The sequence below is a fragment of the Ovis aries genome, chromosome 14 (assembly GCF_016772045.2).
Source record: "Ovis aries strain OAR_USU_Benz2616 breed Rambouillet chromosome 14, ARS-UI_Ramb_v3.0, whole genome shotgun sequence".
Classification (NCBI taxonomy): domain Eukaryota; kingdom Metazoa; phylum Chordata; class Mammalia; order Artiodactyla; family Bovidae; genus Ovis; species Ovis aries.
Genome location: NC_056067.1, coordinates 42815682 through 42833920, shown reverse-complemented (window position 1 = coordinate 42833920; position 18239 = coordinate 42815682). Strand labels below are relative to the sequence as shown.

At 43.1% G+C, this 18239-nt stretch overlaps 1 protein-coding gene across 10 annotated transcripts in view; it reads left to right on the top strand.

The window, feature by feature from the left end:
- Positions 1-16786, top strand: part of CEP89 (centrosomal protein 89) — an 80359-nt gene extending 63573 nt beyond the window's left edge. For 6 of the 10 annotated variants that reach the window (XM_060398026.1, XM_042231937.1, XM_042231936.1 and 3 more), the window contains 4 exons: positions 187-354; positions 896-1037; positions 2431-2520; positions 13471-16786. In XM_060398026.1, the coding sequence (XP_060254009.1) occupies positions 187-354; positions 896-1037; positions 2431-2520; positions 13471-13863 (793 nt within the window). In that variant the 3' untranslated portion in view covers positions 13864-16786. Of the gene's footprint in view, positions 1-186; positions 355-895; positions 1038-2430; positions 2521-8140; positions 13358-13470 lie in introns of all 10 variants that reach the window. The other 4 variants (XM_004015141.5, XM_012190121.4, XM_060398027.1 and 1 more) reach the window with 2 other exon arrangements.
- Positions 16787-18239: the final 1453 nt, after the last annotated feature.

Here is an 18239-nt window from a genome sequence, read left to right as displayed (position 1 = left end):
AGAGGAGTATGTCCACAGCCAGGCCCTCTCTGCTGCCCTCCAGGAACTCCCCACCAACTCCCCCAGGGGCTGCCTGAGGCTGTTCCCACAGAGGCCTCCAAAGGACCCACCCAGGCTGCCTGGCAGTGGCTACCTCATTTAACCTCACTGTGTTGGATGCAAGCTTGTGATATTTTTGTCCATCAGCCAGTTGCAGAAAGAAGAAGAGAAAGAAAATGCTGAGATGGAAGAGTTGATGGAAAAGCTGGCAGCCCTACAAGTGCAGAAGAAGAGCCTGCTCTTAGAGAAGAAGAATCTGGCAGCTAGAAACAAGGCGGTGGAAGCCGAACTCGAAAAGGCGCAGAAAATAAATAGGTGGGTTTTTTTTCTCTTAAACTTGTTTTTTTAATAGTTAAAAAAGACCATTGATTATTCTACTTCATATTCTTTATCTTTTCTTTTTCTCATATTGGCAATGAAATGGAAAGGGATAAATGAGATTATTAAATATCAAAATATAAAATATGACCGACGTTATAATGATGACCCTTAAGAATCTGAAATTTCTTGAAGTTCTTTACTAAGGTTTCCCAAAAGTCCAATCCAGGGATTACTGGATTTCTTTTTTACAAATACCTTTTAAAGAACACAAGCCAAAAAATTAATATAATATTAGCCTGTTACTTGTGTTAAACATTTTACAATTTCTGTTGTCTTGAAGTCAATAGTTAATGCTTCCTTTAAAATTAAATTCAGGTACCTATTCTCACTTTGAAACTTCATGGAAGATTTAGATTGATGAAGAATACACTGAAATACTCGCATACTTGCAGTTTTTATAATACAGATATTCACTGTGCCCTGGCCATGCAGGCTAATACATTTTTTTATTCCACCATTTGGGGGAACTCTCTAGGAGATCTCAAAAGAAAATTGATGTCCTCAAAAAGCAGGTGGAGAAAGCCATGGAGAATGAAATGTCTGCTCACCAGTACCTGGCAAATCTTGTTGGCCTGGCAGAGAATGTGACCCAGGAGCGTGACAGTCTTGTGCTTTTGGTAAGTTTCCTCACGTGCACCATAGCTGAGAACCTGGCACAGCCAAGTACATAAATACTTTAAAAATCAGGTTTAAAAGAGAAGAATTCTATATGTGTTCAATAGAATTCATCCCAGTGACACAGTTTATAGGGGCACAAAGAGGCAGCAACAGCAGGAGTGCTAACCCCTACTTTACCCTGCCCTGGGCCTTGTGAGGGCCCCTTATATCTTACTTTACTGATACTGGCATCTTAATTTCTAATCCTGCCTTTAGGATGGGTTTTCCATGTGACTTGTGGCAAGTTTTATTACCTGGGTCTTAGTTTAACTTTCTAGAAAATCAATTGACACTATTATACTACCTTAGAAGGAATGCTCACCTTTACTTAAAAAAAATTTTCTTTTACCATTTGAAACAGTTAATTTATAATACGTAGACATTTATGTCCTGGGTATTAATCTAAGTCATTCCACTTTATGACATCCCTCTTGGATCTCCTTCCTGTCATATTTGGTTTGGAGAATGGCATTGTGCCTTCATCTTGTTATCCTTAATTTTGTTAATTACTCAAATAGTCAAGTGAGAAGTTTATTTGCTGTTGGGATCCTTTAACCTGGTGATCCGGAGTCCACGATAAGAAAGTAAAAGAGAGAGCCAGAGGGAGGAAGAGGGAGAGAGAGAGAGAAAAGAAAGACACAGGGACCCAAGCTCTGATGGAGCAAAGGTGCTTTAATGGTCTTTCTGTGAGTATATATAGGCTATCGTACAGGAAATTTCTTTCGACAATGGTAAAGATCAGCAAACCAAACGTACAGCACCCCTTACCAAGGGAACAGGGATTAATCATGGTCACAAGGTCAGGAGACAATCCGTATCTCAAGAAAGGGGATCGAGACTAAGCAGTTTTGTCTTTACTGAAGGAGATTCAAGCCTGTCTCATATCATGACCTCAGTCCTGGGAGCGGCTTGCCACTCCACTGGTCTCTGACAACAGAAACTAATAAGGATCAGAGGATTTATGAGAAACAGTACGTAGGAATCCTCCTGTTAAACGTTCCCTGATAATTTGCATCTTGGCACTTACTCCTTGGATGTGATGGAAGGAATGGTATATTCCCCGAGAATAGAAAAGGTGCTGAAAGTTTACATCCCCCTTGTCTGAGGGATTTGGATTTGCCGTTGGGTGCAGGAGGGGCGCCCAGTGTGCCATTCTTGGCTGTTCCCCTCCTCAGCTATTGGTCCAAGGTCTGCCCACAGCCCTCACACAGGGGTTAGGAATCTGGAGATGGGAAGTGGCAGAATGGTAATACTCTTTATAATAATACTCTTAGCAGAAGAATGTTTTAATATTTTAAGTTTTCCATTAAACTAAGAACACTTTGTTGTTTTTCGTTTTGCTTTACTCCGTAGGCTAAATGTTTAGAAAGTGAGAACCATGGAGTTCTCGACAGAATGACAGAAGACAGTATTCGCTTGGGAAGGTTGAAAGAGAAAATCAAGGTACGCAGACGTTTAGCCAGTTTCACAGGGAAACTGGCTATCTGGGCTCAGATTTCCGTGTTTAAGAAAGTGACCCATTTTGCTCACATGTATCACTAATCGTCCACAGAGTAAAGCAGTTTTGGTTTCTCTGGCAGAAACAGTAATTCTTAAAAGTTTTTATTCATAAACTTAAAAAAAATTTTATACTTTTACTACTGTATAACATTTCAATGAATATCCTCTTATACCACTAACTTTATTTTTAAAATCTGCTCAGTGGTTTCCTTTGTAAAGGAATTAGATTTTAGGATCTCATGGGATTTGGACTTCGAAAGTCAGTTTGTGCACATTTTTCAGCAACTCCGGTGCTAACAGCATAATGGCTGTAGTTTGGGAGTTTACCATCATCCAGACTCACAAAGTAATCTGACTAATGGGTTCTATACCATTTCTCATCAGAACCTAATCCACCAGCTCAATTTATTTTTTCACCATTGCTGTAACAATAATCTGCTCTGGCCATCTGTTTTCAGTAGCACCATCATCCCTCAAGTATCTCTACGTCCTTAATACAAGCCCCACCTTTGCCCCTGACCTCTCCACCATCCCAGATTGGTCCACCATGCCTTTGAGCACTGATGTTTCAGAACCAGTAAGTCCTCTGCATCTTCAGCTCTCTGCCAGCATTTTCCTGATCTGGTTTTCTTTTTTTTACTTTTTATTTTGTGTCAGGGTATGGCCAATTAATAATGTGATAGTTTCAGGTGAACAGTGAAGGGACTCAGCCACACATATACATGTATCCATTCTCCCCCAGACTCCCCTCCCACCCTGGCTGCCACATAACATTAAGCAGAGTTCCATGTGCTTGCTGTACAGTAGGTCCTCATTGGTTATCCATTTCAAGTCTAGCAGTGTGTCCAGGCAACCGTGGATTCGTCTCTAAGTCTGTGAGTCTCTTTCTGTTTTGTAAGTTAATTTGTATCGTTTCGTTTTTAGATTCCGCATATGAGGCATGTCATATGATATTTCTCCTTCTCTGACTGACTTCATTCCATATGATACTCTCTAGGTCCGTCCATGTTGCCGCAAATGACATTATTTCATTCTGAGTAATATTCTATTGCACTACATCTTCTTTATCCACTCTCTGTCGATGGACATTAGGTGGCTTCCATATCTTGGCTGTTGTAAACAGTGCTGCAGTGAACACTGGGGTGCATATATCCTTTTGGATCATGTTTTTCTCCAGATTTGGGCCCAGGAGTGGGATTGCAAGGTCACATGGTAGCTCTATTTTTAGTTTTCTAAGGAACCTCCATACTGTTCTCCATAGTGGCTATACCAATTTACATTCCCACCAACAGTGCAGGAGGGTTCCATTCTCTCCACATCCTCTCCAGCATTTGTTGTTTGTGGATTTTTGATGATAGCCATTCTGGTTGGTGTGAGGGTGATATTTCATTTTAGTTTTGACTTGCATTTCTCTGATGATTAGCAGTATTGGACATCTTTCCATGTGCTTCTTGGCCATCTGTATGCCTTCTTTGGAGAAATGTCTATTTAGGTCTTTTGGCCGTTTGTTGGTTGAGTTGTCTGTTTTGATGCTGTTAAGCATCATGAGCTGTTTGTAGATTTTGGAGACTAATCCCTTGGTGGTCACATCATTTGTGAATATTTTCTCCCAATTTGTGGGTTATCTTTTCATTTTATCGTTTCCTTTGCTGTGCAAAAGCTTTTGAGTTAAAGTAGGTCCCATTTATTTTTTTATTTCCATAATTCTGGGAGATGGATTGAAAAAGACATTGCTGCAATATATGTAAACTTTCCTGACATAAATGAAGAATCGAATCTGTGTCTTGAAAGGAAAACTGATCCAGGATGGACCTAGAAAATTGACACCAAGACCTGTGACTTCAAGATAAAGAAAAATTACCTCGGGAAATTCACTGGTGGCCCAGTGGTTAGGACTCTGCATTTCCACTTCAGGGGACTCAGGTTCAGTCCCTGCTTGGGAAAGTAAGATCCAAAGCTGCTTGAGGTGACCAAAAAAAAAAAAAAAAAAAGAAGGAGGAAAAATACCTTGGACACCCAGGCAAAAGATCAAGACATAAGAAAAGAAAGTCATGTTGACTTCATACTTCTCAACAGCCGCACTCTATGCCAGAGAGCAGTGGAATTCTACCTGTGAGTGCTTAAGGGTATTACACTCAACCAGGCTGCTCACAGATAGTGCTGACCATGTAAGAATTCTGGGAACCTTTTTTTTTTTCCCCTCATAAACCTTTCCTAAGGGTCAATCAGCTTGAGTTCAGCCAAGAAATAATTGGGCAAATTTCAGAAAACTACTGCTCATGAGCAAAGAATATATCTAACTGTGAACTAAGACTTTTAGAAAGCAGGCATAAAGCTGATGCAATAAAATATAGACATAATACAACCTGACAATGTAGAAATAAAACCAGCAAGGAAGAAGTGATAGGTGAATGGGGAAGAAAGATAAAAGATAGAATGAACTTGCTGATTGCTTTATCTGTAATAACTAAGAGGTCAAAGGATACGGTTTAAAGATGAAAAAATCAGGGACTTCCCTGGTGGTCCAGTGGTTAAGAATCTGCCTGCCAATGCAGGGGACATGAGTTTCATCCCTGGTACCCAGAAGATTCCATATGCTACAGGGCAACTAAGCCAGGCTGCAAGTACTGAGCCCACGCTCTGGAGCCCTGGTGCCGCTACAAGAGAAGCCCCCACAGTGAGAGGCCAGAGCGCTCCAACCAGAGAGCAGCACCCACTTGCCACAACTGGAGAAAGTCCACATGCAGCAGGGAAGACCCAGCACAGCCAAAAATAAATAAATAGCATGAATGGACCTAGAGATCGTCACACTGCGTGAAGTCAGACAGAGAAGGATAGATATCCAGTGGCATCCCTTCTATGAGGAATCTGAAAAGAAACGATACAAATGTACTTACAAAACAGAACGAGACTCACAGACTTAGAGAACAAACTTACGGTTGCCTGCACACACTGCTGTATTTAAATTGGATAACCAGAAAGGACCTACTGTGTAACACAGGGAACTCTGCTCAACGTTATGTGACAGCCTGCATGGGAGCGAAATCTGGGGGAGAATGGATACATGTATATGTATGGCTGAGGCCCTTCTATTCACCTGAAATTATCACAGCATTGTTAATAGGCTATACCCCAATACAAAATAAAAAGTTTAAAATAGGAGGAGAATAATGAAAAAAATAATTAAAAGTAGAAAATAATGTCTTTACAAAAATATAAAAATCAAGTAGGAGGAACTTAGCATATTTAAATAGAAGAGTGAATAAAAAATTGTTCAGAGCCAACATTATGTTACTTTCAATAAGTGAGAGGAGTAAGGACATGTAATATAAAGACATAAAAATAAAAGTAACTGTAAGAATCAAGAGAAGTTCATGCCTAAATAGCAAAATACAACAGCAAAAAAGAGCAGAGAAAATCGGCTACATTAAAGTCTTAAAAAATGTGTGTAGATAAAACAATAAAACATAAAATTAAGACCAAATAAATCTGCCATATAAGAAAATATAAATGAGCTTAATTTACCTATTAAAAGAAAGTAAGCAAAACACTATTTACATGCTAGAACCAAGAGACCATAAGGAACAGTACTTCAGAAAGATTAAAAATAAAAGGATGGGTGAAGATAATACAGATTTATGCAAACAACAAGAAAGCCAAGCTGTGATCTTTACATCTGCTAAGAGAAAATTTGGGCCAAAGCACTAAATGAAACCAAACAAAGGGGAAAAAAGGGTGGGGGGAGGTCTTAATAATGCTAAAGACTACAGTTAATAATAGTAGTTATTGGGACTCCCTGCTGTCCAGTAGAAAAGGCTTCCCCTTCCAGTGACGGGGGTTCAGGTTCAATTCCTGGTTGGAAAGCTAAGATCTTATGTGCTTTAAGGGCTAAAAAATCAAACAGAAGCTATATTATAACAAATTCAATAAAACACTTTAAAAATGGTTCCCATCAAAAAAATTTTTAAATATATATATATAGTAGTTATGAATATTTCTGTACTAAATAACACCAAAACTTATAAACTACAGGAGATACAAGGGGAAATGGAAGCTTAGTGGAGCTTTAATCCACTTCTCTTAGTCCAGGACAGATCACAATGTTATACAAGAGTAAACATATAGAATTTTACAGCATAATCTATAAGGTATATTTATGTGTATATACCTATGTGCATGCGTGCTAAGGCACTTCAGTTGTGTGTGATTCTGCGACCCTATGAACTGTAGTCTGCCAGGCTCTTCTATCCATGCGATTCTGCAGGCAAGAATACTGGAGTGGGTTACCATGTCATCCTCCAGGGGATCTTCCCAACCCAGGGATCAAACCCACGTCTCTTATGTCTCCTGCATTGGCAGGCGGGTTCTTTACCATTGGAACCACCTGGGAAGCCCCTATATGTCTATGTCTCAATAGACAGAGATATATAGAGAGCAGTCACAAAAATTGATTATAGATTGGCTACCAAAAAATAAAGTTTCGGTAAGCTTCCAAAGTAGAAATAAGATAGATATCTGTTGACCAAAAAAATGAATACCAGAAATTAATAAATAAAATGAGACTGAAAAATATTCTTTCACCTGGACATGTAAAAACTGCAGTAAATGAATGACTCTTGGGTCAGTGAAGATGTGTAAATTGAATGTCATAATTTCTCTTTTTTTAATTTTGTTATTGGTGTGTAGTTGATTTACAGTGTTGTGTTAGTTTCAGGTATATACCAAAGTGAGTCAGTTTTATATATATATACACACACACACACACACACACACACACACACACATATACCCCCTCTTTTTTAGATTCTTTTCCCATATCGGTCATTACTGAGTATTAGAGTTCCCTGTGCTTTATACAGTAGGTTCTTTTTTTTTAAGCTACCTTTTAATTGAAGGATAATTGCTTTACAGAATTTGTTTTCTGCCAGATTTCAACATGAATCAGCCACAGGTGTATATGTGTCCCCTCCCTCTTGAACCTCCCTCCCAGCTCCCTCCCCACCCCACCCTTCTAGATTGTCACAGAGCCCCTGTTTGAGTTTCCTGAGTCATCCTATAGTAGGTTCTTGGATGTCATAATTTCTAATGAGAACTGAATATTTTGTGACTCTAACTACAAAATTAAATCTTTGTAGTTGAACTACAAAGTTAAAATCTATGTGATAGCAGTTTTGGAAATGCTCAGTGGAAAATCTATTAACCTTAAATGCTAAACAGTAAATGTGTAAGAAGGAAAATAAGTGAATCAGGCTTTTATCTCAGTCGTCTGTTTTCCAATAGAGTGTGACATTCCTTGCCAAGTCTTTCAGTTTTAATTTTTATTTGTAGCATGTAAAAAACTAGGCATGGTACAAGTCAGAAATTCTTTTTAATATGCTTGAAATTCTTTTATTACTTTGTGATGACTTTTGTGATCCAGCTTGCCCTCCCAGATGAGCCCTGTCCCGGGGTTACTCAGCTCAGGGGCTCTGATAGGCCCAGGAGTGGGGAAGGAGCACATCCACAAGGCCAGCCGCCTGGGCCCCAGGCAGCGTCACCTCACTGAGTCCATCCTCGTCCCCAGGGGTACAAGAAGCAGATGGCACTGAAGCTGGGCGACATGAACCATCATCTGACAGAGCAGCAGGAGGACTTTGCTAGCAAGACAGCTCAGTACCAGCAGGAGATGAGGCACCTCCATCGGATGCTCCTGGACAAGCAGGATGTCCTGGACAAGGCGCTGCAGCAGAAAAGGTCTGGCCGCCCCCGCCCCCCAGTGATGTTTGTGATTTTTGAATGTTTGGTAAGATTTTCCAGTAACATGCTCTGGACCCATTTTTTGTTCATTTGATTGCTCATTTTTGTTTTTAACGTTTTAGTTTTATCTGATTTTAATGTTGGTCTTGATTTTTAAAATATTTTTTTATTTTTGGCTGCACTGGGTCTTGGTTGCAATGTGTGGGCTTCTCGCACTTGTTATGGAGCACAGGCTTTAGGGCTCAGGAGCTGTGGCACACAGGCCTAGCTGCCTTGCAGCAGGTAGAATCTTTCCAGACCAGGGATCAAACCTGTGTGTCTCCTTCACTGACAGGTGGACTCTTCACCACTGAACCACTAGGGAAATCCTGACCTTGTGTTTTATTTGCTCCTCCATTCTCTCTCTTTTTTTTTTCTTTTAAAAGATTTCCCCTAGTAACTGACATGTAACCTTGTATAAGTTTAAGGTATGCAGTGTGATGGTTTGATAAACATATATATTGTAAGATGATTATCATAATAAGGTTAACATAGCCTTCACTTCACATAATCACCATTTTTTGTGGTGGTGGTGAGAACATTAAAGATCTGCTCTCTTAGCAGCTTTCAGATATACAGAACTGTTAACTGTAGTCTCCATGCTGTACGTTAGATCCCAGGTCTTCATTTTCTTCTGTCCCTGCCTTAAAAATTCTTGCTGTTTGAATACTGGACTTCCTAAATCAATCCAGTCCTCTCATTGTCCTCCCCCTCTCCCCCTCTTTTCCATCTCTTCAATATTTTTATGTTATTCCATCTTCTTGGGAGACTTTAAATTTTTTCGATTAAATATTTTATTTCTGCTGTTACATTCTCATTTCTGAGAACCGTAAAGTTTCAGATTCTTCCCTTTTTGTAAGATCACAGTCAGAAGATTGTGGGTATATCATGTTCGCTGTGGCTCCCCATGTGACAGAGAGGGTATTGCCAGTGTGTTGAAACCCAACCCTGGGAAATAGCGCACGTGTTGTGAAGGTGAGCATGGCGGTCCCCTCAAGTAGTCTGGGTCCACGTTTAAGTTGGCCTTTTCAGAATGGCTGTGTTGTCTTTGACAGACTGGAACATAAACTGATACATGGAGAGAAAGCATGACATTCGGACGTGATTTTCTTCAAGTTATGATAGAATCTGTGTATTAGATAGATACCAAGCAGAATACAGACAGCTATTTATTTTCTGTCAGCCAGATGCTTTTTAGTGCCAGGCAGAGTAAACTGTTATCTAACAGGTTTTCTATAGTCATAGAAGTTCTTACCACCATGAACGGTCATTTTGTAAAAGTTGGAATGATACCAAGTTGCTTGCCAGACAAGTGGTTTAGAATTGCAGTAATAAAATGGAACTTTGTTTTATACTTTTTCCCTTATTCTATTTTTTTGCCCTTTAGTGGTTCAAAAATTAGACATTTTGTTTTTATTCTTTTAGTGGTTTCCTTTGAAATTTATGGTTACTTAACATTAAAATATCTAAAATTAATCAGCGCCTCTGCATTTCTACCACCAAATGCAAGATCTAACGCTCTAATCTAATCATTTTCCCACTCAGCATATATGCTATTTTTGTCTATTGTCATTACATGTAAGTACAGATATATGAAGGTGAAAAGAAAAGATCTATTTTACATCATCATTTTACCCCCAGAAACTGCATATTACTGGTTTTAATAGAGGTGTTTATCTTGATTCACCCACAGTGTATCAGTTTCTTTGCTTATTTTTTTTTCCCCAATCTGAGACCCTGTTTCTCAGAGTATTTTTCTCCTTCCTAAAGTACGTACTTTAGAAGTTTCTTTAGAGACAGTAAGCTTCCTTAGTTTTTGTCTGTCTGACAGTGTCTGCATTTTGGCCGCATCCTTATGAGCTGATGTTTGCTGGAAGCTGGATTCTACCTCAACAGTCTTTTCGCTCACCACATTTCACTGTCTCCTCTGTTTCATTATTACTGCTGAGAAGTCTTTTTTCGTCATTTTTAAAACTAGATGATCCACCATATTTCTTGCCTCTTTTAAGATTTCCTCTTGACTCTTACAGTCTGCAATCCACTCCAGTTCTATTGCCTGGAAAATCCCACGGGCGGAGGAGCCTGGTGGGCTACAGACTGTGGGGTCGCAAAGAGTCGGACACGACTGAGCAACTTCACGTCACTCCACTTACAGTCTGCAGCTCCACTGTGTTGAGTTTTTAGAATATTTATTTATTTATATGGCTGCACCGAGTCCTAGTTGTGGCATGAAGGATCTTCGATCTTCGTTGTGGCATGCAGGGTCTAGTTCCCTGACCAGGGATCAAACTTGGGTCCCCTGCATTAGGAACACAGGGTCTTAACCAATGGACCACCAGTGAAGTCCCCTCCATTGTGTTTAACTATGAGTTTGTTTTACTCAACTACTTGGTATAAGTTATTCTCTATATCTGTGATTTTGTGCCTTTCATTACTTCTTGACATTTTTCAGTCATTATCTCTTGAAATAAGTCTTTTCCCCTTATTGCGTCTAGATTTCCTTCTGGAACTCAGATTAAATGTATGTTATACCTCCTTACTGAATCTTCCATGTGTCTTATCTCTTACATTTTCTGTCTCTGGGGAGTTTGGGGTGGGGTCTACACTCTGCGTAATTCTCCTCAATATTTCTATTTACTAGTTTTTTCTTCAGTTTTGTTCAGTGTGTGTTTAACCCGGACATTGAGATGTTTTATTTCAACAACTGTATAATTCAATTTCAGAAGTCTTATTTGGTTCCTTTGAAAATCTCCCTAGTGATTTTTAAAATGAATTCTTGATCTTTGCTTATCTTTAGTGCATCTTTTATTTCCTTTAACATTTTATTCATAGTTATTTTATATTCTGTGCCAGCTTCTCTATCTGGAACTTGGGGGTCTTGTTGACTCTTGCCCTATGTGGCTTATTTCATTCTGTGTACTGTAATTTTTTTACTATGAACCCATGAATGGTTGAATTTACTCTGTGGAGTCCTGGGGGTCTGGCTTGAGGATGTTTTTCTCCAGAAAAGGTTTGCATTGCTTCTCTTGGTGCCAGAGAGTACTTTCAAACCTATGCTGCTGCTGCTGCTAAGTCGCTTGTGTAGTCACTTTAATTTTATTATTAACTTAAAAAAAAATCTACTGTAGTGCTTTTTTTTTTTTTAATACAAAAAGATTTTTAAAATATTCACAGGGAATTCCCTGGTGGTCTAACGGTCAGGACTTCGTGCATTCACTGTGGCTTCAGTCCCTAGTTGCGGAACTAAGATCCTGCAAGCCGTGCGGCTCAGCAAAAGAGAAAAAAAATTATCAATGCCATTATTACATTTATAATTAATGTTTAACTTTTTTTAACATATTTTTCTGTTTGCTCAATATTCCACTTCATTAATTCTGCCTCTGGTTGTGTCTAATGAACTTTTAACTCTTCCACTGAGTTTTTTCCCTGATTGCCTCAAAGATGCCTTTTTACTTTTGGTTCACTCCAGTCAGGGCCTGGGGATGCTTTACAGTGGGGAACAATGTAGATTCAATGTAGATTTGTTCATTTGAGAACAAATCAGTAACTATAGCCCCCAAGGAGCCTCTCAGAGCAGTTTTCTTTTGAAGACTGGCAGATTTTTCCACCCAACCTTCCTGCCTTTGAGGGTTCTTCAGCTATATCCACTTACCTGCGTAATTCTGGGATACACAGTTGAGTGTCACTAGGAAGAAGAGGAGAGAAACGTGGCTGTGAGTCAGCCCTGGGATTTTCTGTTGCACCCAGTTTGCATGGGCCCAAGACTAGTCTCCTTTCTTTGGAAGTCTGGGTTTCTATAGAGCATGGGCTTTTGTCCTCAAAGCAATACCAGCATTTTGTTGGCCTGCCTCTGCTTTGGTTTAGTCTTCATATTTTTTTTCTGCCCTTAGAAATTTCCTTCTGACTTTGTTTTGAGTTTAGCTGTAAATTATCATGATGTTGCAAACATTTGGGTGTTTTGTCTGAAAACAGAAACCTGGGGATTTTTATACATAGTTTAATTAAATAGTACCCAATACTCAGCATCATGGACTTTGGAAGGAAGCAACAGTTCACAAGGGAAATGACATTGAATGAGTGGGTATGTCACTGGCCTCCCTGAATCTTGGTCCCCTCCTCTTTTTATTTATTTTTTGTTTGTTGTTTGGCTATGCATGTGAGATCTTAGTTCCCCAACCAGGAGTCAAACCCAAGCCCCCTGCACTGGAAGTTGTTGTCCTCCTCTCTAGAAAACAGTTCTAAGTCCATCCGGTAACCCAGTTTCTAGCATTTTGCATAACCACCTGGCAGTGTCTGTGAAGGAGCCGCCTCCCCAGCTGTGCTGTCCTGCTCAAGGCCTGCTCCTCCTCCAAGGCTGAGGCTTGCTTTTCCCTCCCCATGGGGCTCTCGTGAGGTAGTGGCTGCTGTCTGGTCTGCCCCCTCGGTGGGCCCTCTGAGGACATGCGTGCCCTGTCTGCCCTGATTCCTCAGTTCCCCACGCGGGGCCTGTCACAAGAGCCCTGGCTCAGGATTTTCCTTTTTCAGCGGCCCTGGATCCCTCTGGACACTCGCCCTCCTGGCATGTAATCTGGGCCAGTCTTCACTGTGTCCTGGGCTGTGATCCCCACGCCCCATAGTCCCCTCCTTGCCCCCTGCCTCACTCTCTGTCTGGGCCCATCAGTGGCTCTGTGGATGGAGGCATGGCAGACACCTGAGCGTTGGCCGGGTCACAGTGGGGACAGGCAGAGGGGACATAGAAGAGGCCTGCAAGGCCCACAGCCAGGACACTGTGCTGTGGGTCAGCCACTGTAGTTGTTACATGGTACTGTTGTACATTAACGCCACAGAGAACAGAGGGTGTGTGCAGTGGTGCCAAAATAAAGGAGAGGCGAAACAGAAGAGAGCTCAGCCGTCATTTTCAGCCTGCGCCTTTGTGTTGTGTTTGGTTTGCAGGGCACTCCCAGTTTCTTTCAACACTGGGAGTCTCTGCTTCAGAACCCACACACAATGGGCTCTGTTCTCTGACGTAATCATTCTTCCGTTTGGGTCCTTGTGACTTTACGATTCTTATGGGCTCTGTAAGTATTTATTAAATTGTGTTATTTTAAACATTTTCTTTGTATTACTTATTTCTCTCAGAGAAGTGGAAGGCGAGCTGGAAGTTGTGTGGGAGTCCACGTCCAAGGAAAACCGGAGGATCCGAGAACTTCTCCAGGCCACGCTGGAGAGGACAGACCCCTGGGAGAAAACCAGAGCTTCCGAGGACCGTTGCCTGGAAGTTACCTCTCAGCAAGACGTGCTGGATGCTGTGACATGAAGCCACCGCCTACCACCCTCCAGGGCCTGCGGGAGCCCCCGGGCAAGGGCCCCTGGGGGAGGGCTCCGCCTTACCCAGGACAGGGAGGGGTGGAGGGAGGGCAGATCCCACCCACCCCCGCAGGTCTCTTGAGAAGAAATAAATGGTCTCAGAAATTTAACCCAGGTTTTTACATTTTTCTCTATTTTAAAAATGTGCTGCTGAGCTATATTTAGCCAGTACATACCCTCTGACCATATTGCCACTGAGCTGGACTCCACTGCCCCGCTGAGACCCACTGCTCAGGCTCACAGGTGACCTGGCAAGGCTGGCTGGCCTCCAGGGGAAGAGCAGGCAGGCCCAGCGCTCAGCCTGCCCTCGATGAGTCAGTTTAATTGGCTGAGCCTTGGATGGAAGCAGCAGCAATGAGACCTGTGCATTCACGCTGGGTGGTATTTTATTATTTGGTAAAAACAGGGGCTGGTCTGCATGCCCCATGAAGTTGTACAAACTCTGTGCTGCCCTCTCCCAGCCCGTCCTCTATCCTCCTGGGAAGGTCATTTTCCTGGGGCCATGTCGCCTCCCTCCTTGTTTGAGAGCCTTAACTTTGGGCACTATGGGGGCAGGGGCGTCCCTGCCCCACTGTCACCTCCGAGAAGGGCGGGGGGCCGTGCTCCTACCTGCCCTGTGCCGCCTCCTCAGGGAGATCGCCCCGGCCTCTCGGACCGTTCCCAGGACGTCCTGGCGGCAGTGCCAGCCGTCTGGCGCTGCTGGTCCCCAGCACGCTGGCCAAAGGCTGCAGAAGGTCCTAAACAGTGTATGAGTGTAGAGTCCTGTCACATCCTTTTACGGAACCCCTCACAGCCAAGGCCTGTGTGGTTTCAGGTGGGGAGACAGGCACCCCCGCCCCCGCAGTTGCCGCCGGTCCTGTATGAATTGCACCTGTGCTCTCTGGTTGCTCAGCGGGAAGTTGAAATAGAAAATCATTGTTATTTTACACTTAAAAAAATGCTTTTTAATTGGAGGATAATTGCTTGACAGTGTTGTATTGGTTTCTGCTGTACAACGACAAGAAACAGCCATCAGTATATACATACATACATATGTGTGTGTATATATCCCCTCTCTCTCGAGCCTCCCGCCCCCTCCCATCCCAGCCCTCTAGGTCATCGCAGAGCACGAGGCTGAGCCCCTGGTGCTCCACAGCAGCTTCCCGCTAGCTAGCTGTCTTATACATGGTACTGTATGTATATCAGAGCTACTCTCTCAGTTCATTCCACCCTCTTCTTCCCCGACTGTGTCCACAAGCCTGTTCTCTGTGTCTGCCTCTCCATTCCTTCCCTGCAAATAAGCTCATCAATGTGATTTTCCTAGATTCCATATATATGCATTAACATACAATATTTGTTTTTCTTTTTCTGACTTCACTCTGTATAACAGGCTCTATCCTCTCATGTACCCCAGCATTCATAGCAGCCCTGTTTAGCCAGGACATGGAAGCAACCTAGCTGTCCATCGACAGATGAATGGATAAAGCTGTGGTACATATAGACGGTGGAACATTACTTAACCGCAAAAAAAGAATGAATTTGAGTCTGTTGTAGTGAGGTTCTTTTACATTTTACTAAACTTGTTCAACAGTGTAAAAAAGTTATAATTTATTTTCATTTTATAGGTGATAGAAAGACTCACCAGGATATAAAACTATGTATCATCTCCTAGGAGATGACCTAGCGCATAACTTTGCTATTATTTACAGGGGATTTGTACCAACCATCCAATAATCTGTAGATAGGCTGACAGGCAGCAGCAGCCCCAAGAGCCTCCAGATCAGTGCTGAGGTGGATTGTCTGTGGGACAACGCTGTTGTCCTGTCACCTAGAGGACCATGTTTATATCCCTGTCTTCTTCCTGCCTTCAGGGAGAACATTTTATTCCCTAAATGAATATTTTTATATTTTTTATATTTTTATATTTCTGCTTTATCACATGTTACAAATATACTTCGCAAGTTCAGTGACCTCTGGATCTCATCAGTGTCCAGCAGAGGGGGCGCTCGGGCTCTGCCAGTCTCCCACTGGGTGCCGTAACAAATGGGCAGGGTGAGTTCGGAGTCTGGGATGCAAAGGAGGGTGCAAAGCAGGCAAGGTAGTGAAAGACAATGCAGCTGAGAGGCAGAGAGCCCAGGCTTGAGCTGGAACACCCCAGCCTTGCAGGACGGACGGGGTCTCAGGAGCTGCAGAGGGGCAGATGGGCTGGGGTTGGAGCTTGGGGTGGCCAGTGAGGACTCAGCAGGAACTGGTCCCATTCTCTTGGCCTGCTGAGTCTTTATGGGGTGCTAGAAAGGTCCTGATCAGGTTGAAAGTAACCCACGGCAAACAGAAAACATGACCCAGGGACCCAAGTGAGCCCTGCCATCTTTGGCACTATTTTCAAGCAGCCCTGGGGAAGTCAGGACTGAGTGCAGAGGGGGCCAGGTGCAAGTGTGGGTGTGGCTGTGCGTTTGGTGTGACAGCAGGTGGGGACGGGGTGCTGTCCTGTTTCCCAGTTGTTCCTGTGCACAGGGGCAATGGGATCAAAAGTCTCTGTCCTCAACCACTGAGAAGAATGGGAAAGACCCACTCTTCCAGCAGCTTACGTCTTTGTAGACCAGTGCATCATCTAAGGAGAGGGGGAGATTCTGGGTTTTTAAAATTTTGATGTAAATATATTTATTCAGCAAATATGCTGTGGGTACTTACCTATGCGCACTCTTTGTTGAGAACAGTAGCAGAGACAAAGGCAGACGTCATTACAGAGCATGCTCGGCGCTCGGAAGAAAATCTCCAGGACAGAGCCCAGAGCCACAGGCTTCCAGACCAGCAGGGGCTCAGACCATCACAGGAAAACCGATATTGTGTGTTGGAGCCCGTGGGTATGTGAACCTGCCTTTTCAAATGTAATGAAATTACTTTTTATGAAATCTAGATACAGGCCAAGTATCTCTGATGAAAATCTAGTACCTGAATTGAGATATTCTATTATACAACCATAAAATATACACAGCATTTTGAAGTCTTGCTATGAAAAAAATTGTAAAATTATCTAATTTTTCTATTGGTTTTATGTCAATATACTATTTTGTATGTATTGGGTTAAATAAAATTTTACTAAAATTGACTTCACCTGGGATTTTTTTTTTTTTTTTTTAATTTTTACTTACTTTTATTTTCCGCTGGGCTGGGTCTTGGTTGCGGTGTGCAGGCTTCTCTTTGTGGTGATCTCTCCCCGTTGCAGAGCATGGGCTTAGTTGCTCTGAAGCATGCGGAATCTTCCCGGACCAGGGATCGGATCTGTGTCCCCTGCATTGGGAGGCTGCTTCACAACCACTGGACCACCAGGGAAGTCCTTGTTTGGGTTTTTGTTTGTTTTACTTTTTAAAAAACATGACCCCTGGAAAATTGTAAATCCCATTATATTTCCCTTGGACGGTGCTGTCTAGACGTTAATGTGAGAAGCAAAACTAAGCTAGAAGATAATTTGCGACTTCAGGTCAGAGAGAGGAAAGGGAGAGAAGGAGAGAGGTGGGGAGAAAAGGGAAGAGCAGGGGTGAGCCTCAGGCCAGCCCCCCAGGGCTCCCAGGCTCCCGGGGAACTGTCCAGGACAGACCCGCTTGTCCCCCTCCAGCAGGGCGACTGTCACCTCCTTGACTCCTCAAGCAGCTGGGCTTAGTGGGTCCCCTCCCAGATATGCTAGACTGGAGGTTCAGGTCACTCTGGGCAACCTTTCTGTCTCTCCAAGGCTTTGCCATCAGCAGTAAAGACTCCTCAGGTGTCTTCCATCCGAACAGGAAACTCCTCCTAGACCCCACGTTCTCCCGTCTCATGAACAGGGCTGCCCTGACGCTCTGCCCTGCTCCAGCACAGCTATTGGCCTCAGCTGCTGGAGCCCTCCATCCAGCCCCACAAGCCCTGGCAGCTCCCGGCGGGCACCACCACCGTCTGTGGCCTCAGGGATGCTGTGCGCGCTCTTACCTGCTGGAGCCTTGGGCATGTCTCCTCTCGCCCCATGCTCCCCTTGGCTGCATCTGCACGAGAGTCACACACCCAGGGTTCCCTTCACAGCCCCGGTGAGCTTCAGTCCTGGGAACCCAAGGCGACTTTTGTGTCTCTTTCTCTCCCTCTCTCACACTTGTACTCGCTCTCTCTGTCCCGCATGGAACCCCCCACTGTGCCTTTTTCTTCCACTTCCCTCGAACAACTAGGTTTCTTTCTCACCTCAGATCTCCGCGCCCTTTTAGGAAAGCGTTTCCTGGGTAACATTCCTATGCTGCGACCCTTCCGCTGTCAACCCCAGTGCTGCCCGTGTCAGAACTGTCGGATGGTACCCACTTCTATCTTAGCTGCGAGGCAGACAGGGCAAAGGATTTTGGGTTTTTCTGCTGTCTAGTCTCCCACCTTACTAAATGCCCAGAAATTTACTATGAGGATTTTCTCACTTGGCCCTCGAGCCCTGAACCCCATGCCATCTTCTGATCGCCCAACTCCAGTTTCTATAAGTGTTCTCTTTGCATCTATCAGAACCCACCCCTTCCTTACTCCAGGCCTTGGCAACCTCCATACTGCTATGGACA